General features: G+C 41.0%; 1 protein-coding gene across 7 annotated transcripts in view; it reads left to right on the top strand.

Annotated features, from left to right (window-relative positions):
- The window catches only part of LOC134350601 (utrophin-like), a 537,041-nt gene that overhangs the window by 158,222 nt on the left and 360,083 nt on the right, over positions 1-18,736 (top strand). For 5 of the 7 annotated variants that reach the window (XM_063056033.1, XM_063056034.1, XM_063056037.1 and 2 more), the window contains 4 exons: positions 4,320-4,475; positions 4,945-5,118; positions 7,378-7,560; positions 8,616-8,750. In XM_063056033.1, coding sequence (XP_062912103.1) covers positions 4,320-4,475; positions 4,945-5,118; positions 7,378-7,560; positions 8,616-8,750 — 648 coding nt within the window. The remainder of the gene's footprint in view (positions 1-4,319; positions 4,476-4,944; positions 5,119-7,377; positions 7,561-8,615; positions 8,751-18,736) is intronic. The other 2 variants (XM_063056035.1, XM_063056032.1) reach the window with 1 other exon arrangement.

Genomic DNA, 18,736 nt, shown 5'->3' with positions numbered 1-18,736 from the left:
AGCTGATTGATTTCTGCCCTGGAACTACTTGTTATAAAGGATTGCAATCTCATTGAAAGGAAATATTCCTGTCACCCTGTTCTGTATGCCATTTCACCTATCTTAGTTTATTACTTTGTGAAGCCTAATCTGATGTTCATTTTAAACTCTTTTTCTCTTAATGATGTAATGTAATCTAAAGTCTCTGCCCACCCATATCTCGTGCACAGACACGCTGATTTTCATAAGGCCTAAGTGGACAGGGCACTGCCTTAATCTTTAGATGCCAACGACAGACTGCTTGAGGAAGGAATTATATTAATGCTTGAACCGTATGAAACTACTTGCATCATTTTTCTGAATGATACATTATAATTCACATGTCCTGTTTTTCCTTTTTAAAAAATGTCTAAATATTCGTACTTGGTTTCAATTAAAGGTGGTTTATTCTGTAATCCATTCACCTAGACTCAACAAATGCCTACTACGTAGAATTCATTGGACAGTATAGGTCCTTCATCCCACCATCTTATGTCAAACTAATTAAATGAATCATTAAATGTTTATTTAAACGAATTCCTTCTGCCTTCACAAGGTCTGTATCCCTCCATTCTCTGCAAATTGATGCACGTATCTCAGAGGCTCCTAAATGCTTACATAGTATTTGCCTCCACTTCTACCCCTGGTTACACGTTCTGAACACCCACCAGTCTCTGTGCATTTAAAAAAAAAAATCAAAAACTGCCCCACACATACCCTTTGAATTTATGCCCTCTCAGTTTAAATGTATGACATTTCAACTCTGGGTGGAGTGGTGGTTTGGTTGAAATAACAATGAAGTAATATTGGTTGTCCATCTGTGCCTCTCTATCAGGTCTCCCCTCAGCTTCCATAGCTCTGAAGAAAACAACCCAAGTTTGTCCAACCTCTTGTATAACACATGCCTTCTTATCCAGGCAGCATATTTGGATCAATGCCGTTAAGGATCCTGCCATTAATAATCTAATCTAATCTAATTAATAGTATATTTCCCTTCACATTTGTTCTTCCAAAGTTCAACACTTCATACCTAGCTGGATTAAACTCCATCTGCCCTTTCTCTGCCCGTATTTCAAACAGTTGTATCCTTCGGCTATCTTCTGCACTATCCAGTATACTACCAATCTTTGTATTGTCTATGCACTCAAACACCCACCCATCCAAGTCAATGATATATGTCAGAAAAAACAAAGATGCCAGTTTGGATCCCTACATAACACTAGTTTTAGACCTCTAGCCAGAATAAATCTCTTCTCTTCTCTGAGCAAGCCAATACAAGTGGCTAAATCGCCATAGATCCCATACGTCTTAATCTTCTGGATGGGTCTACTATGTGAGATGTAGTCAAGCACTCGGTTCAGTTTATCCTAGGAGTATATTTTATTTGTGCAATGCCTGAAGTGATGTAAATAACCTTGGAGTTAGTGTTTTACAGTATGATATCCCACCCACTTTGAAGGAATCCAAATGAGGTTTAATCTGATTGGCCTACTGTACCCCGTGAAATTTGTTGGTTTGCAGCAACAGTACTTTGCAATACATAAAAATAAAGAACTATAAATTACATTTAGTACTGTGGATTCTGGTTAACTGGAACACATTGGAACCGGTACATTTCAGCCCAATTAAGTGACTGTCCCAATTAGCTGAAGTTTTATGGAAATAGTTAAGAAGGTATAAAAAAGACAAACTGCTATTTAACTGAGTAACAAATTATTTACTAATGAAGTACAGAACAAATTAGAAAATGACCAATGCTACTACAATACTATAAAATTGTTCTAGTTCTTCATAGTTATCGACGGAGGACGTCATCCAGTGTACGTTGCCATGTTCTTTTGATCGACTGTAAAAGAACAAAATAAGTGCAGATAATTGACCGCTTTCATACAATGCTTTTGATGATTGTATTCTCCAAATCTTCATTTTCATTGTAATATTCAAGATGATTGTCGATACCTTCAAATTCTTCATAGTTCCTAACTTGTTGGAAGTAGTGAAATAGTTTCATTTTCACTCCTTGCAGTTTCCGGCATCTCCAAGCCTGAATGCTTGAAACTGTAGTGAGCAAAAAATTCTGAATTGTCTTACTGTTTATTTCTCACAAATTATTTGTGAAAAAGATCTTTGCTTTTTGAACACAAACACATGCAACTATTTAGAAGTTGTTTGCTCTAAGCACAGAGTAGTGTTGAATGGCCATACGTGCACATGACTGACACAGGCTAGAAACTGTTTACCATCAGTCTCTTGTCCAAATTAAGCAGTATTGAGGCCTCAGTTGGTTAGGGTTGACCAAGAATGCTGCGTTCTGGCTGACTACATTCAATACAAAAGCAATTATGCAAGCCAGGGCAGTACGATACGGAGAGCAAGCTGTTGTGCATGCAGCAGGCTCCTTCTCTCCACAGTGCTGATGATTCCAAAGGGATGGCAGAGACTGATAGATTTTGACACCAGCAGTACTACAGGAGTTGCCAGTCAGTTTTGAACTCTGTAGGATTGCCTTAGGGACTCCAGCTCCAGATTTTTCCTCAGGATTTACTTTCGAAGCCTGCCTCATGAGTGGGTGTAGCGCAAGGCAGTGGAGGTTTGACCGGTTTTCTTCCAACCTTGGCTGACGAGCCCTATCTGCTCAACGCAAATGGTTTTAAGGCGCATGAGCCCACCTTTGCCCCTTCTCCTGCCAGTAGAAACGGTTCTGCCTTAGTAGCTATGCCACACGTGAAGGATAAGAGCTGGACTTGGTTGTCAGAGGATAGTTGAGATGCATGCTATTGGGAGTATTTAAAAGGTACTGGTGGGGTTTGTGGAGCTTATCCCTACTAACCCCACCACCCAGCTATGATAAACTTTAGGAACCAATAAGCAGCATTGTCTCTCAAATAAATGAAGGAAACCTGGCTATTTTCCTGATGAATTTTTGTTCTTTAAGAGTTGTTCCAAATAAGCATTCGCCCCAATTATGCTGGGGAGGCAAGTACCTATGATGGAGCTGGCTGAGTGTACAGCTTTGTAGCTTTTTCTGATCTTGTGCAATGGCCTCTCCATACCAGATGGTGATGCAACCCAGTTAGAATGCTTTCCAGAATATATCTGCAGAAATTTGTGAGAGTCTTTGGTGACATTCCTAGACTCCTCAAACTCCAAGTGAAATATAGTTGCTGTTGTGCTTTCTTTGTAATTGTTTAAATATGTTTGGCCTAGAATCTTCAGAGATGCTGATATCCAGGAACTTGAAACTGCTCACCCTTTCCAGTGCTGATACCTCGATGAGGACTGGTGTCTTGTCCCTCAACTTTTCCTTCCTTAAGTCCACAGTGAATTCCTTGGTCTTTGTGGAATTCACTCAATTTAACAGTGTGAATACCATACTCAGTGACAGTTTGTTGTTGTGACACCACTCAATCAGCTGATCTATTGTGCACCTGTACGCCTTCCTAATCACCATCTGAAATTCTGCCAAAAATAGTTGTGCACTTGGCAAATTTATAGATGGCATTTGAGCTGTGCCTAGTTGCAATCATGGGTGTAGAGAGAGTTGAGTAGTGGGCTAAGCATTATATCCTTGAGGTTCGCCAGCGTTGATCCTCAGCGAGGAGGAGATGTTATTTCCATCCGTGCTGACTGTGATCTCCCAGTGAGGCACTCAAGGATCCAGTTGCAGAGGGAGGTACAGAGGCCCAGGCTCATTGATTAGTGCTGAAGGTATGATGATGTGGAACACTGAGCTGTAAGCAATAAACCACAGTCTGATGTAGGTATTGCTATTGTCCAGGTGATCCAGAGCCAAGTGGAGAGCCAGTAAGATGGCATCCACTGTAGACATATTGTGGCGAGAGGCAAATTGCAGCGGGTCCAGGTCATTAATTAGGCAGGAGTTGATTTTGGATATGACCAACCTCTCAAAGGCTTTCATGACAGTAGACGTGAATGCATCTTCACAATGGTCGTTAAGTCCATTCACACTGCTCTTCTTGGTCACTGGTACGATTGTCACCCCTTTGAAGCACGTGGATCCTCCAGCTGTAGCAGTGAAAGATTGAAGGTGTCCTTGAACACTCCCTTCAGTTGGTTGGTTTGGTTTTCAGTACCTTCCCAGGTACACCACCAGGGCTTGATACCTTGCGAGAGTTCACCCTCCTGAAAGATGTTCTGACGGTGGCCTCTGCCACTGAGGCAAAGATCACAGGGTCACCAGATGCTGCAGGGGTTCGCAAGGTGTAGTTTTGTTCTCCCTTTCAAAGGAAGAGTTTAATTGCTCATTTTATTTTTGTGATGTTCTCTTTCTACGTGTACAGGTATTTGTGGATGAAATTCCAAACATTCAGTCCAATTTGACATCAATGAATGAAATTCAGGAGTCACTGAAAAAGCTGCCAGTCCCAGCCATCGCTAATTCTGTGGCAACTCGCATGACAGACTATCAGACACGATGGAACAGAGTGAAGAACCAGGTATGGAGTACAGTTCCCAAGTTCAGTTACTTTATAGTTTTGCAGCGTTTCATAAATTGTTGATGATGGAAACTTTTGGTTAAAGAAAAAAAAACAATGAAGTGGAGATCTGCTTTGAAATACAGCTATTTCTCTACTTAGGAAAAGATCGTGCTGTTGACAATGTTTTGTAAAATGAAGTTTTGTAAACAAATTTTTTTTTTTTTGAAGTTGTTCAGCCTCTTGCAGGTACAAATGAAACTTAATCTGTCCAAAGTTAAACATATCACTTACCTTCTGTGTACGAGTGCTCTTTGTGGGTTAAATGTTAGATTTCAGACTATGATTTTAATCTTTGTAAACAATAATTTTGAAAGTGGCAAGCTTAATATTGACCTGGCATAATTATAATGCACTTTGTCAGTTTCTTAATGTTATAAGCCCAGCCCTGTGTGTATCAAAAAATGTCTTTTAATATTTCTCTTTACAGATTATTTCTCAACAACTGAGATTGTCTGAGGGCCAAACAAAGACAATGAATTTAAGGAAAGATCTTGTGGAGATGCGTGAGTGGATAACACAGGCAGAAGAGGATTATTTAGAGAGGGACTTTGAATACAAGTCACCGGGGGAATTGGAGATTGCCTTGGAGGAAATAAAGGTAGCACGTATTCAAAAAATACTGAGATGTGAGCAAAAATATCCAAGTGGAATTTTCTGGAATGCTATTGCTTCAGAGCAGATTTAATTCAGATAGGATGCGAAGAAGTTTAGACACACAAAGTCTTAATTCCAAAGAGAGTTTTGGAAGCTGTATGTTTGCCTTGGAGAAGACAGGGTTCTTATTTGAAATTCATGGTGTTGCAGGGTGATACTAAGAGTTGCAATCTGCAGGGGAAAAGGGAAGTAAATTTGGAAAGGATATGTCAGCATGCTGATTAATGATCTTCATCACTGTGATCCAGGAGTAAAATGAGGCCCTGAACAGCAGGTTAAACATCTCCTTCTGGCTTTTGAAAGGCCTCCAAAGGTGATTTGTAATGTCTGAATTTCGTCTTTGGGAAAGGTGCCAACGGTCACAATGTGCCTTAAATTAGGATCTTGGTCAGAGAGATCACAATCGGCCAAACTTGAGTATGTGAAAAATGGGGCATAGCTGTGGGTGTGCCTCAGGGAAGTATCCACATTGACACAAGATCAAAAATGTAGTGGTTCATTTAGGATTGAGGACTGAACTGTCTTAACAAGACTTCGGTTAAAGGAATCACTTGAATCTGCTTCTAGCAAGATCTGAATAATAATCAGGATTAGACTGATGAGTAGCTTGAGTACACAGTACAACCAATTGACAATCTGCAACGTGCATGTCTTAATCACATCCTCTTGACATTTAGCAGCATTACAATTGCTAAGTCACTCATTATCAACATCCTGTGGCCATCAGTGCCTCGAAGTACGATGCTCTGGGTAAGGTGGCACAAGAGTGCAGTTCCAGTGCACGGGGTTCAATCTTTATTTTTATTTATCGAGATACAGTGCAGAATAAGCCCTTTGTACCACGCTGCCCAGCCTAATTACAGGACAAGTAACAATGACCAGAAAAACTTACCAACAGTTATGTCTTTCAAATGTGGGAGGAAACCGGAGCACCCGGAGGAAACCCACATTAGTCATGGGGAGAACATAGAAACTCCTTACAGGGGATGGTGGGAATTGAACCCGTGCCTGTACTGTAAAGCATTGTGCTAACTGCTGTGGAACAGTACTGTGCCTTTAACTTTGGTGCCATTTGTGTGGCTTGTCACATTTTCTTGGTAACCCTTTGGGTATCTGTAGGTTCTCAGGTTTTCTCCTGTGTTCCACAGATGTCCGAGTTGATAGTTAGGTTGCCCCCAAATTACCCCCTAGTTCAAGTGAGTGCCTGGAATACTGGGAGGGTTGACTGTCATGTATCTATTGGTTATGGAAATGGGAGCGTGAGATTGATGAGGTTTCTTAGAGAGGTGATGTAGACTTGATGGGCCGAGTGACTGTCACCAAAAGTGTAAGGAAATACGACTACATGCACGCAAAATGTGACAACACATCAGAGGTTGAAGATTCCATGCCGAGTGATTATCTTTTGCTTTCCTGAAAACTTCTTCAGTTGTATAACCTCTTGACAGATGTATCAAAGAGCATTGACTATTTCATTGACCACAGCTCCAACAAGACCTGAGCATAAACCACTGAGAATTAAACAGTCTGCTTGAACTCTATCTTCACTCTATCCATTGCCTTGTGTAAGAGAAGGGAATGGGCCATTTGACCCCTCATTATTTTGTAAGATGTGGCTATTATAATCTTGGCCTCAGCTCCACTTTCCACAGCCATTGATTCCATGATTGACTAAAAATCTGTCAGTTTTGGCCTTGAACACATAAAGTGATTAAATCCCCACATCTGAGGTGGAGAATTTCAATGTGCCTTGGCTGTCATAAGAAATTATTTTTCATCACCTTTTGTTAGGAACTTGTCCCCAGATTCAATCTCGGGTGGAAATATCATCAATCTCATCAAGCCTTTTCAAAAGATTAACTCTCATTCTCCTAAGTTTATTTAATTTAGTATTTCCTCAAAAGGCAATCCCTTCACTCCTGGAGTCAATCAGGTGAACCTTTTTGGAACTGCCTCCAATGCACAAACATCCGCTTTTAAATGAGGAAATGATAACTATGTAGACTCAAGGTGTCATCTCACAACATCTCATGCAGTTGTAGTAAGACTTATCTGTTTACTTGGACTAGATTGAGAAGATCTTTGATCAGAATTTTGTGATTCTGTCATAGAATGCTAATAATAAATTATTTCCATGATCACTGTTCATATGCTGAGGTTGAGGCTGTCGAAACTTGGTCATTGATAAAGTTCTTTGCTTTTGCAGCGAGCAAAGGAAGAGGTGCTGCAGAAGGAAGTAAGAGTTAAGATACTGAAAGATAACATAAACACCATAATTAAGAAAATGCCACCTGCTGATCAGCAATTGATGAATAGTGACCTTCATGATGTTTTGGAGAACTACAAGAGGCTTTGTGATCGGATTGAAAGAAAATACTTGACTTTAAAGGTAAAGAATAGTCAGACATGACTAATCATTGTTAACAGCTGACATAGCAGCATTGGATGTTTCAGCTGTTTCACTTCCCTATACTCACTCTATCCTACCCAGTTCTAACCTTGCAACACTGTTCACTAAGGACTATCCTCGTTATCGTCATCAAAGAAGTCAGCGAGGCTGGTGATTCTGTTGTTTGGGGCCCTGACCATTTCCTTGCAGAGACTACCATTTAGCTGTCAGATTCCTTCTCATTACTCCTTCTGGATCATGACCCCACTATCAGGCTATTGTTTTCACAGTCACTGACCTAATTTCCTGAGGAGGTCTTCCTTTCATAGTCTCCGGCCCAGACTCTGAAACTCACACAATCCACTTCTACTCTTCTTTAGTATCTACAAGCAGGACTGCAGGCACTGCAACACACATCAAAGTTGCTGGTGAGCGCAGCAGGCCAGGCAGCATTTTTAGGAAATGCTCATCGAATCTGTTTCGCCATTTGTTGAACTGAGGCCTTTTAGGTTCCCCTACACTAGCACATTTTCATAGCAAAACATGTTATACCTTGAGCAACTTCTTGCTTGATTCCAATCATTTTTTCCATATCGAATTTTATTGATGGAAACTCGTGGGCTCAAACTATACTTGTCTTTTAGTGGAACATTTGGAACAGTCATTGTTTCAATCTTACTCAGTCTCTCCCTTAACTCTTTATCTAGTGCCTTGATGAGTGTGTCGTGCTGCCTTTACACTTGAATAGATTTCAAACAGTTCATTGTTTTTACTGCTTTTCATATCATCTTTCTCTGACTCCACCCTTCCCATTGTCCAAAGACATGTTTGCTTAGAGTATTTCATTGTAGTTATGTCATAATTCAACTTTGTAAACTCCCATCAGATTCAGTTTTCACTAGGTTTCTCCTCTTCCTCTTGGATGACCTTTGTCTGTCTGCACCACCTCACTACACCCTGGTGGACAGGATACCAAGATACCCAACAATGTTGACACCTGAATGGATGCTTTGTTTTCCTCATCCAACTGTGACTGTTTATTCCCTTTATCACAGGAGGTATGGTCTTGCTGGTGTGAGTTGCTTCATTACTTGGACTTGGAAAACAATTGGTTGAATAATCTGGAGGAGAAGTTGAAAACCGCAGAAAATGTTTCAGACAACACCAAAGCTGTTAATGAGGCCCTTGAGGTAATGAGTTTATTAACCATACTATTGCAGAGCTTGTAAGCAGAAGCATATGTTTTAAGTCAAATAGGTGATATTTCAAATTCCATTAGCGTTTGTCACACGGGTCATAATTCTGAAGTCAGTTGTGTGGCGGGTGGAGATATGTTTCTACCAAAAGAGGTATAAGGCGCTCCTTCCCTCTGCTAGCCTGCAGGACACCCTTGGGCAAGGTGTAGCACCTGCTTAACCCCCAATCAGTGTCACATGAACCCATGGGAGCAGATGGTGGATGGTGTATGAGCAGCTGGTACATGTCGCAAGTTCTGGCAATGCAACCCTGACACCAGGGTTGCGTCTTGAAAATGGTTGGGGTTACCCGTCTTGTAAAGACACTGCCCAGAAGAAGACATTGGTCAACCACTTCTGAAGAAAAATATGCCAAGAGCAATCATGGTCAAGGCCATGATCACCCACGTCATAGGACACGGCACACAATGAATGAGGTCATAATACCTTTAGGACAAGGTACTTTGTTTGTCACTGTGGCATTGCCATTAACTAGAGATAGACATAGACATAGAATAGTACAGCACAGTACAGGCCCTTCGGCCCACAATATTGTGCCAACCCTCAAACCCTGCTTCCCATATAAGCCCCCACCTTAGATTCCTCCATGTACCTATCTAGTAGTCTCTTAAACTTCACCAGTGTATCTGCCTCCACCACTGACTCAGGCAGTGCATTCCACGCACCACCCACTCTCTGAGTAAAAAACCTTCCTCTAATATCCCTCTTGAACTTCCCACCCCTTACCTTAAAGCCATGTCCTCTTGTATTGAGCAGTGGTGCCCTGGGGAAGAGGCACTGGCTATCCACTCTATCTATTCCTCTTATTATCTTGTACACCTCTACCATGTCTCCTCTCATCCTCCTTCTCTCCAAAGAGTAAAGCCCTAGCTCCCTTAATCTCTGATCATAATGCATACTTTCTAAATCAGGCAGCATCCTGGTAAATCTCCTCTGTACCCTTTCCAATGCTTCCACATCCTTCCTAGTTTTTGTTTTATAATTGGTATGATATACTGAACAACAAAAACAAATAGTTGGTCATTTTCAGGTTGGCTGAGTCCTAAAACTAGTCATAATTTATATTTATGACTTGCATTTCAAGTTTGAATCAAATTTAGCACAGAAGTTCAGCTATGAAAAGAATACCATCTGTGAAAGATTTTAGCAAAGATTCAGCAAATGAGCAAAAAGGTATCAGTACAATGGGATATTCATAGTTTTTGCTTGGGTAGGTACAATAGAAAAAATATTTAGCAAACAATTAGAGGTTGAAGTACAGAGGATTTGGTATACATAGAATATATTTGATGTAGTATATATGAAGTACAGAGGTAATGCACAAGTTGTTAGGAGATTAAAATGCAAGTGGTGCCCATTGGGATTTTCTTCTGAATTTGAGATTGATTGGGTTATTAGACAATTGGTAAGGGCCAATTAAAATAAGTTGGGTTTAAGTGGAGCAGCCATTGTGTGAGGGGGCTAGTGTAGGAATTTGACGTTTTTTGGCGTTGACATGAGAGGCTCCTGTACGGAGCTGTAGGTGAGTAGCAGGTAAGAGTAGGTGAGTTCTTTTTTTAATGGTAGATAACTAAAAAGATAGCAAAGTACAACAAATTAGTGATGCAGAATCAGTAATGTGTTGCAGCTGTTTGATGTGGGATCTGGTGGATCCTGATGACCGCATCTAGTTGCTTGAGGAACTTGAGCTTCAAGAGTTGATGCATCAGGGAGGGGGTGAGTTACCTGGACCCTGTGTTCAGGGGGTGAGTTACCTGGACCTTGAGATAGTCACACTCGTGAGAGAATCAATTCCGATATCAATTGTGGCCAGGGACACAAGCGGTTGACTGCACATAGGGGGATCCAAGAGGTAGTGCTGGAGGAGCCTCCGCTCTTCAGCTTGTTCAGCAGGTCTGAGCTTGTTGCTCCCTGTGAGGATGAGAGTGCTGGCTGTAGGAAAGATGAGCAGCTGAACCATGACACTATGGTTCAGGGAGCCATTCAGGAGGGGGGAGTGAAGAGAAATGCAGTTGGGAAGGTAGTATCGTTAGGGGCCAAGACACAAATCTTTGTAAAGGTTGAGGGTCCTGAAGGCAATGTTGTCTGCTTGGTGCTTGGGTTTGGGATATTTCATCTGACCTGCAGCAGAATTTGGATTGGGAGGGGAAAGTTCCAGTTGTGGTCCATAATGTAAGAACAAAAGAAAAAAAGTTCTGCTGATGGAATTTGAGCAGCTGGGGACTAAATTAAAATACATAACCATGAAGGTAATAATCTTTTGATTGTTACCTGAGCCACATGCAAATTGGCACAGGGTTAATAAGATCAGAGTGTTAAACGTGTGCTCGAAGATTGGTGTGGGAAAAATGGGCTTGAATTAGGGAGAGATTGGCACCAGTATTGGGGAAAGAGGGAGCTGTTCCAATGGGATGGGCTCCACCTGAACCATTCTGAGACCAGGGTCCGGGTGAATCCCATATTTGGGGCTGGAGATAAGTCTTTCAACTAAATGTTAAGGGGAGGATGTGTGGTGGGTCCAACATTTTAGAAAGGTATGGATAAAGTAAAGGGAAGGAGGTGTTACAGAAGTCTCCAGAATAACTAATAAGATAATGTTTAGAAAGGGAAAAGAATATCACTTCAGACAATATGGAGATAAAATTGAAAAGGGTGTTGAATACAGGACTGGAGGCATTATATTTGAATGCACATAGTATATGAAATAAGGTAGATGATCTTATAGCGCAGTTGGAAATTGGCAGGTGTGATGTGATGCGCCATGGAGTTGTGATTGAAAAAAGATCACAGTCGGGATCTTTACATCCAAGGATGTACATCATATTGAAAGGAAAGGCAGGTGAGCAGAGGGGGTAGGATAACTTTATTGGTGAAATCCTGAGAAAGAAGTGACATAGGATCAGAAGACATAGAATCATTGTGAAAATGGAAATTGACACTGGAAAGGTAGTAATGGGGACAGAGAAATAGCAGATGTACTTAAGTACGTACTTTGTGCCAGTTTTCACTGTGGAAGACTCGAGCAGGATGCAAGAAATTTGAAAGTGTTATGGTGCAGAAATGAGTGTAGTCATTCTAATTAAGGAGAAAGTGCTTGAGAAACCCAAAGGCCTGAATGTACATTATTCGCCTGGACAGGATAGAGTACACCCCAGGGTTCTGAAAGGGGTGGCTGAAGAGATTGTGGAGGCTTTAGAGAATCACCAGATTTGGAATGGTTCGAAAGGACTGTAAAATTGCAAATATTACTTCAATGTTTCAGAAGGGAATGAGCAAAAGGCAGGAAATTATAGGCCAATTAGCAGATTTCAGTGGTTGGTAAGATTTGGAGTCCATTATTAAGAATGGAGGTTTTGGGGTGGTTTAGGGCAAATGATAAAACAGGCCCAAGTCAGCCTCGATTCTTTTAGGGGAAATATTGCCTGACAGACCTGTCAGAATTCTTTGAGGAAATAACAGGCTGTATAGATAAAGGAGAGTCAGTGGATGTTGTGCATTTAAATTTTCAGAAGTCTTTGGCAAAGTGCTGCACAGGAGGCTGCTGAACAAGATAAGAACCCACAGTATTGCAGGAAGGATATTGGCATGGATAGAAGATTGGCTGACTGGCAAGAGGCAAAGAATGGGAATAAAGGGACTTTTTCTGGTTGGCTGCTGGTGACTAGTGGTGTTCCATTGGGTTCGGTATTCGGTCTAGTACTTTCCACCTTGTGTTCAAGATCTGGATAATGGAATTGATGGTTTGTGGCCAAGTTGGTGGACGATACAAAGATAGGTGGAGGGGGAGTTAGTGTTGAGAAGGTAGGGAGCCTGCAGGACTAAGATTAGTAGAATGAGAAAAAAATCCAGTGTCAGGAAATGTAAGGTCATAGACTTTGATAGAAGAAATAACGGCTTGCACTATTTTCTCAATGGGGAGTGAATTCAGAAATTGGAGATTGAAAGGAACTTGGAAGTCCTACTGTAGGTTTCCTTCAAGGCTAACTTGCAGGTTGAGTGGGTAGTAAGGAATGTAAATTCAATGACAGCATTCATTTCGAGTGCACTGGATTATCAAAGCAAAGGTGTAATGCTGAGGCTTTCAAGGTGTTATTCAGACTATGTGGAGCATTTTTAGGCCCTGTACCTAAGAAAGGATGTGATGGCATTAGAGAACGTCCAGAGCAGATTTATGTGAATAATCCTGGGAATAAAAAGGGTTAATATGCGGAAGTGTTTCGTGGTTCTAGGCCTGGACTTGCTGTGGTTCAGAAATATGAGGGGGAATTTCATTGAAACCTATTGATTATTGAAAGGTCAATGTAGAGGGGATGTGGAGAGGATGCTCCCAACAGTGGGAGAGTTTAGTCCAAACAATATATTTCTATTTCTCAAATACTAATGAAATATTAAATACACAACACTTCTCCCTGCTTAGCTATAGCTATAAACTCCAACTAAATATAGAATGCATCTCAACTAAATACACTGTGTACTATATAATACAACTACTGTATAGACATCCACACCATAGTAAGATTTAGATTGTCCCATTGAGGTCTAAACACCTAATCACTGTGGAGGTTTTCTTACCCCTTTGGGATGACATCTTCCCTGACTAGGGAGTCTCTCTGCTTTGCAGGAGAGACTTGTGACTGTGAAATGATCTCAGATTCTGGGGCCTCCTCCATGATGGTTGTAGGAGTTGACTCTGGGACTGCAGGAAGTGGATCTGACAGTTGCGGACACCTTTCTTTTCTAACAATTGCCTCTGCTTTCCACAACTGATCGATCTGTCATCTCCAACTGATATCAGACACAATTTCCACTGTGTAGGGGAGTGGTCCCATTCTGTCCTTAATCTTTCCCTCGCCAGGATTGCTTGTCCAGGAGTGAAACAACATTGATCAACTTGTTTGATTGGCTCTCAGTTTGCCTCAGTTGCTTGTCTTGCATGCTCTTTCTGAGATCGGGTTTGAGGAGATCCAAGTATGAACGCAGGGGACCACCCAGGAACTATGGAGTGTGCTGTATTGCGGTATGCAAGGAAGAAATTGGCAAGCTTCTGATTTAGTATCAGTGTAGTGTGTTCTGCAGACATTGCTCACAGCATATTCTTTATACCCTGAACAAACTTTTTCACCAAGCCAATTGTAGCTGAGTGGTTCAAAGCAGATTTGATATGTCTTATTCCACTGATTTTCAGGAATGACTGAAGCTGTTCTGTCACAAAATGTGGTCCATTTTTACTGACTAAGTGTTCTGGAACACCAGTCCTTGAGAAGAGGCTTTTCAATGAATCAACAGCGTGTTAGTTTGCAGTGGAGGCTATTGGGAATACTTCTGGCCACTTTGTAGCTGTATTCTCTGCTACCAAGAAATTTGCATTCATGAATAATTTGGCAAAGTCCTCACGAATCTTCTGCAGGCCATTCCCAGAGGCATTTTCTTGGCATCTTGTTGACATCCTGAACCATGCATGGGAAACTGCTTTATCTGCTAATACATCCCAGGCCACCAGATCAAGTTTTGAGCTAACACTTTCATTTTGACCATGTCTAGATGACGGGCATGTAGCTCCTCCAACACTTTAGCTCTCAGCTGGGGTGGAATAACAACTCTCAATCCCCACATAAGACAACCCCCGTGAAGGGCAAGTTCATTCTGGCGCTGGTAGAAATGGAGAAACTTGAACTTCTGCTGCACATTCCATCCATTTTGGGTAGCCATGTAGACCTGAGACAGTGTGGGGTCTTTTCTGGTTTCTCTTTGGATCATTTTTGCTGTAATTGGGAGACTTTTGATTTGCATTAGGTGAGTATGTTAAGAGGAATGTCCTTTTTTGTAAATTTATCAGGCATTTTCTTTTCCAACGGTAAATGGTACAATCCATGATTAGTTGTCCTTTTGAATTCTATCTTGTAGCTGTGTTGTGATAATGCAAAGGCTATGGGGCATTCACTTCCATCCCTCATAACATGTGACATAATTGCACCTTTACCATAAAGTGAGGCATCACAGGCAAGCTTCACTGGATAATGTGGATCATCATGTGTGAGTATAGTGTCTGACCTCGCCATTCCTTTACGTTTTGGAAAGCCACCTCACGTTGCTTCGTCCATTGCCAGTGGCATTCCTGATCTGTTGTAATGTGTTCAAGAGGTGGAGCACAATAGCCAGATTTGGCAGGAACCTATTATACTAATTGACAAATCCTTAAACGGATCACAACTGTGACATGACCGTTGACCTTGGGCATCCACCACTGCTTGCGTTTTCTCAGCACACTTGATTAAAATCTTGTGCGTTAGTGGTGTGACCACAGTAAGTGATTCTTGGTTGAAAGAATTCACACTTGTTGCATCGTGCTCTGAGCCCATAATCGAATCTTTATAATACTGTGTAAAGAGTTTGGAGATGTGTTTTGTCGTCCTTACTGGTAACAGTGTTATCATCCAGGTAACACTGAGTGCCTGGACAGCTGTGCGGCACCTGGTCCAGAGCTTTTTGCCAGAGTGCAGGTGCAGATGACACTCCAAAAATAAGCCAAAAAAAAAATTATTGTAGTGATAAAGCCCTTTGTGAGTGCTTATGGTGAGAAACACTTTGGACTCTTCTTCCATCTCCATCTATAGGTGAGCCTCAGCTGTGCACTTTGCTGAAGTGTTTCTTCCAGAAAGGTTTGCAAAGATATCCTCTATGCTGGGTAGAGGGTATTGATCTACTTCCAGTACTGGGTTGATGGTCACCACAAATACTGACAGACCTGTTCTTCTTGGCTACTGGGCCCACTGGTGTTGCCTCTGGGCTCGACTCAACCTTGGAAAGAATTCCTTCAGTCTGTATGTGATCTAGATCACTGGCTGCTTTATCACAGATGGTATAAGGAACAGTACGGGCTTTGCAGAACTTGGACATGACATTTTCATTTGCCACAATTTTACCCTTGATGTGTTTGAGTTTTCACAATGCCATCCCTGTTCACCACTGTGGTGTCATCCAGTATCTATCTTAATTCACTTTCAATTGACTCTCTTGCAGGGGGTATGGCATGCAAATGATGACTGGATCTCCAATCAAGTGGTAGTTATCTCAGACAATCACATTCCCACAATGCTGACGCTCTTGTTTTTACCATATACAAGCCCAATGTGGCTTGTTGGTTGTTGTATTTCACTGTTACAAATGTCAGTCCCACAGGAGGTACCTTTTCTCCAGTATAAGTTCTTACTTGGATATCTGCAGGCTTCAATTCAGTATCTTTGAAATGCCGTTCAAACTCATTTTGTGGAACAACTGAGCTGGTGTCCAATTCCATTTTAATTAATTTGCAGTTCACTTCTGGTGTAAGCTATATTGCTTGTCTGTTGTTAGTTTTCACACTGTAAATCTCAAGGCTCCTCATAATTTTCAGATTTTTTCATCAACAGCATGCAGAAACTGCAACTTGATTTTTTTTTCTTTTTCTCTTCCCCATGCAGTCCATTTATTTTTGTTTTCCCAACATGCTCTTTATATGTGTCCTACTTTGTGACATTTTCTGCAAGTTTTGCCTTTAAACCTGCATTGATTTAGGGTATGGGAGCCCCTCTAACAGCGGTAACACAGTTTGATTGACCAGCTAGGTTTCTGTTTGGACGTTGCAGTTTTGTTCAGGCTCTTCCACTCCTGTAACTCAATTGCATTTCTGACTGCTATTTCCATTGATACAGCGATTTCAACTGTTCGTTTTAAATGTGAACTGTGCTTCTATTAGGAGCCAATTTTGAATGCTTTTTTGTAAGATTCCACAAACTAAATTATCTGTCAGTGTACCGTTAAGTCCATTACTGAACTGACAGTGCTCTGACAATCTCTTCAATTCAGCCAAGTATGCTAAAACAGATCCCTCTTTCTTTTGATTCCTAAAGCGTTCTGCAATCAACAATGGCCTTGATTCTAAACGTTTCTGCATCACTTACATGATGTCGGCCAAACTCATTTCAGTTGGCTTTGTTGGAACAGTGAGCAAATTGTATGCTCTTCCACCTATTACTCAGCAAAACTGGCACTCGTTTGTCATTGGCTATTTGGTTCAAAATGCTGCTACATCAGCCAGGTATCTGTAGTGCAATCAAAGATGTCTTTCTCCCTGATGTAGCCTGCCATTTCAGTACTCGCTGTTTATAAACCTGTGAATTGATCTGCATTTGCCTTTTTTAAACTTAACTGTCTCTTCTCTTCTGACAAACACATGCTGTGTTTTTTTAAAACTCATACATCTTGCTGTGTTTCAATAGGTATGTAGACATATCGAGTTCGTTTAGAACTTTCTTATTGCCACTGTTATGTTCTGTAACTGCAAAATATAAAACTAATTGAAAGAAAGTTGGGGTGCAGGGAGATGCATGCCCTGGTTTCATTTTACTTTAGTGAGGCGCGCCCTTAAGGTGTATGACATTCAAGTATTTTTACATATAAGCTGTAATGAATTACGTAAACAACAAAGAATGATTAATCAAACTATATATTTACAATATTATTCAAATATTACTGAAACGTTAAATACATAACATGTAGGACCAGAGGGCATAGTCTCAGAATAGAAACACATCCCTTTGGAACAGAGGTGAGGAGGAATTTTTTCATCCAGAGGTTCTGTGGAATTCATTGCCACAGGTGGTTTTGGAGGCAAAGCCATAGGTTCTTGAATAGTATGGGCTTAAAATGTTACGGGGTGGATTCAGGAAAACGTGCTTGAGTGAGAATAAGTATCACCCATAATCGACCAGTGAGCAAACATGATGGATGGTTTCTGCTCCAGTGTCTTCTGGACTTAGGTTTTGGTGTGCTCTTCATAAAAGAAGAAATTAATGTGCAGACATGGCAAGTAGTTCTGAAGCTGATGGGCAGCTATTAGTAGTTGGTGCACAAACATCAATCAAGTCTTGCTGAATGAGATTTTGAGAATACAGCTAGAAAACTGTTTGCAGTTTTGGCCTGTTCCTAACGAAGGGTCTTATTTGCTTTTGAGATGCTACAATGAAATTTGATTTGTGAAAAAAATGTTTTTCCTGTGGAATGAGAGATGAATTCATTGAAACATGAGATTGTGGAAGAGACTGGGGAGAATGAGCCTGAGAGGCCATTTCATTGGGATAGAGTGTCAAGAAGTGAGGGACATAATCTCAGAAGAACAGGTCAATCATTTAAAACTGAGATGAGGAATTTCTAGACATTGAAAGTGGATTTATGGGAAGAAAGGGTTTTTAGGAGTAAGGTGCATCACATAAACTAGTCAAGCTGAACAGGTTTCAGCCATATGACTAACTGTATTTTTGGGTCTCCTGGTCAATTGGATTTGTTATTCTGGCCACTTGTGTTATCTCTCTGATCATAGTTATGGAATCGTACTTTCAAAGAATTGTTATGAGGCCAGAGGTGACCAGTGAGCACATCCAGCCTGTTAACTCCTTGTCTGTACATGTTCTGATTTCATAGCTCTCTGGATTATTTTTTTTTAAATCAGAAGCACTGATTGATATTGTTTATAGATCTCTGCAAGCAGAGGATTCTTGATATAACTATTTCAGAGTCTCTAACCATAAAGCTAAAGTCTCTGATCTCAGAAACTAGTCTGAAATGTTTATTGCACATTTTCTACTAACTTCGCACCTTCAGAAAATCAAAATAAATGAACATGGATGCACTATTTCACTTGTGCCCTGAATAGTGTTTTGTACATATTCAATATAACTTCTTTGCTTTTGAACTCAATGAATCACAGGATTCTGTGTATTTAACCAGCCCTCAACATGCCCTGCCACTTCCAAAGAGTTACACACATGTGCAGCCAGGTGAGCTTCATTTTGCAACTTAGCAACACATTTCACAACATATACCTGTGATATTAATTCTGATTCTGAGCTTTTGTGGAACTGGATCAAATGCTTAAATATGCG

Source organism: Mobula hypostoma, chromosome 8 (genome assembly GCF_963921235.1).
Source record: "Mobula hypostoma chromosome 8, sMobHyp1.1, whole genome shotgun sequence".
Taxonomy (NCBI): domain Eukaryota; kingdom Metazoa; phylum Chordata; class Chondrichthyes; order Myliobatiformes; family Myliobatidae; genus Mobula; species Mobula hypostoma.
The sequence above is the reverse complement of the archived record's forward strand: the minus strand, read 5'-3'. Positions and strand labels throughout refer to the sequence as shown.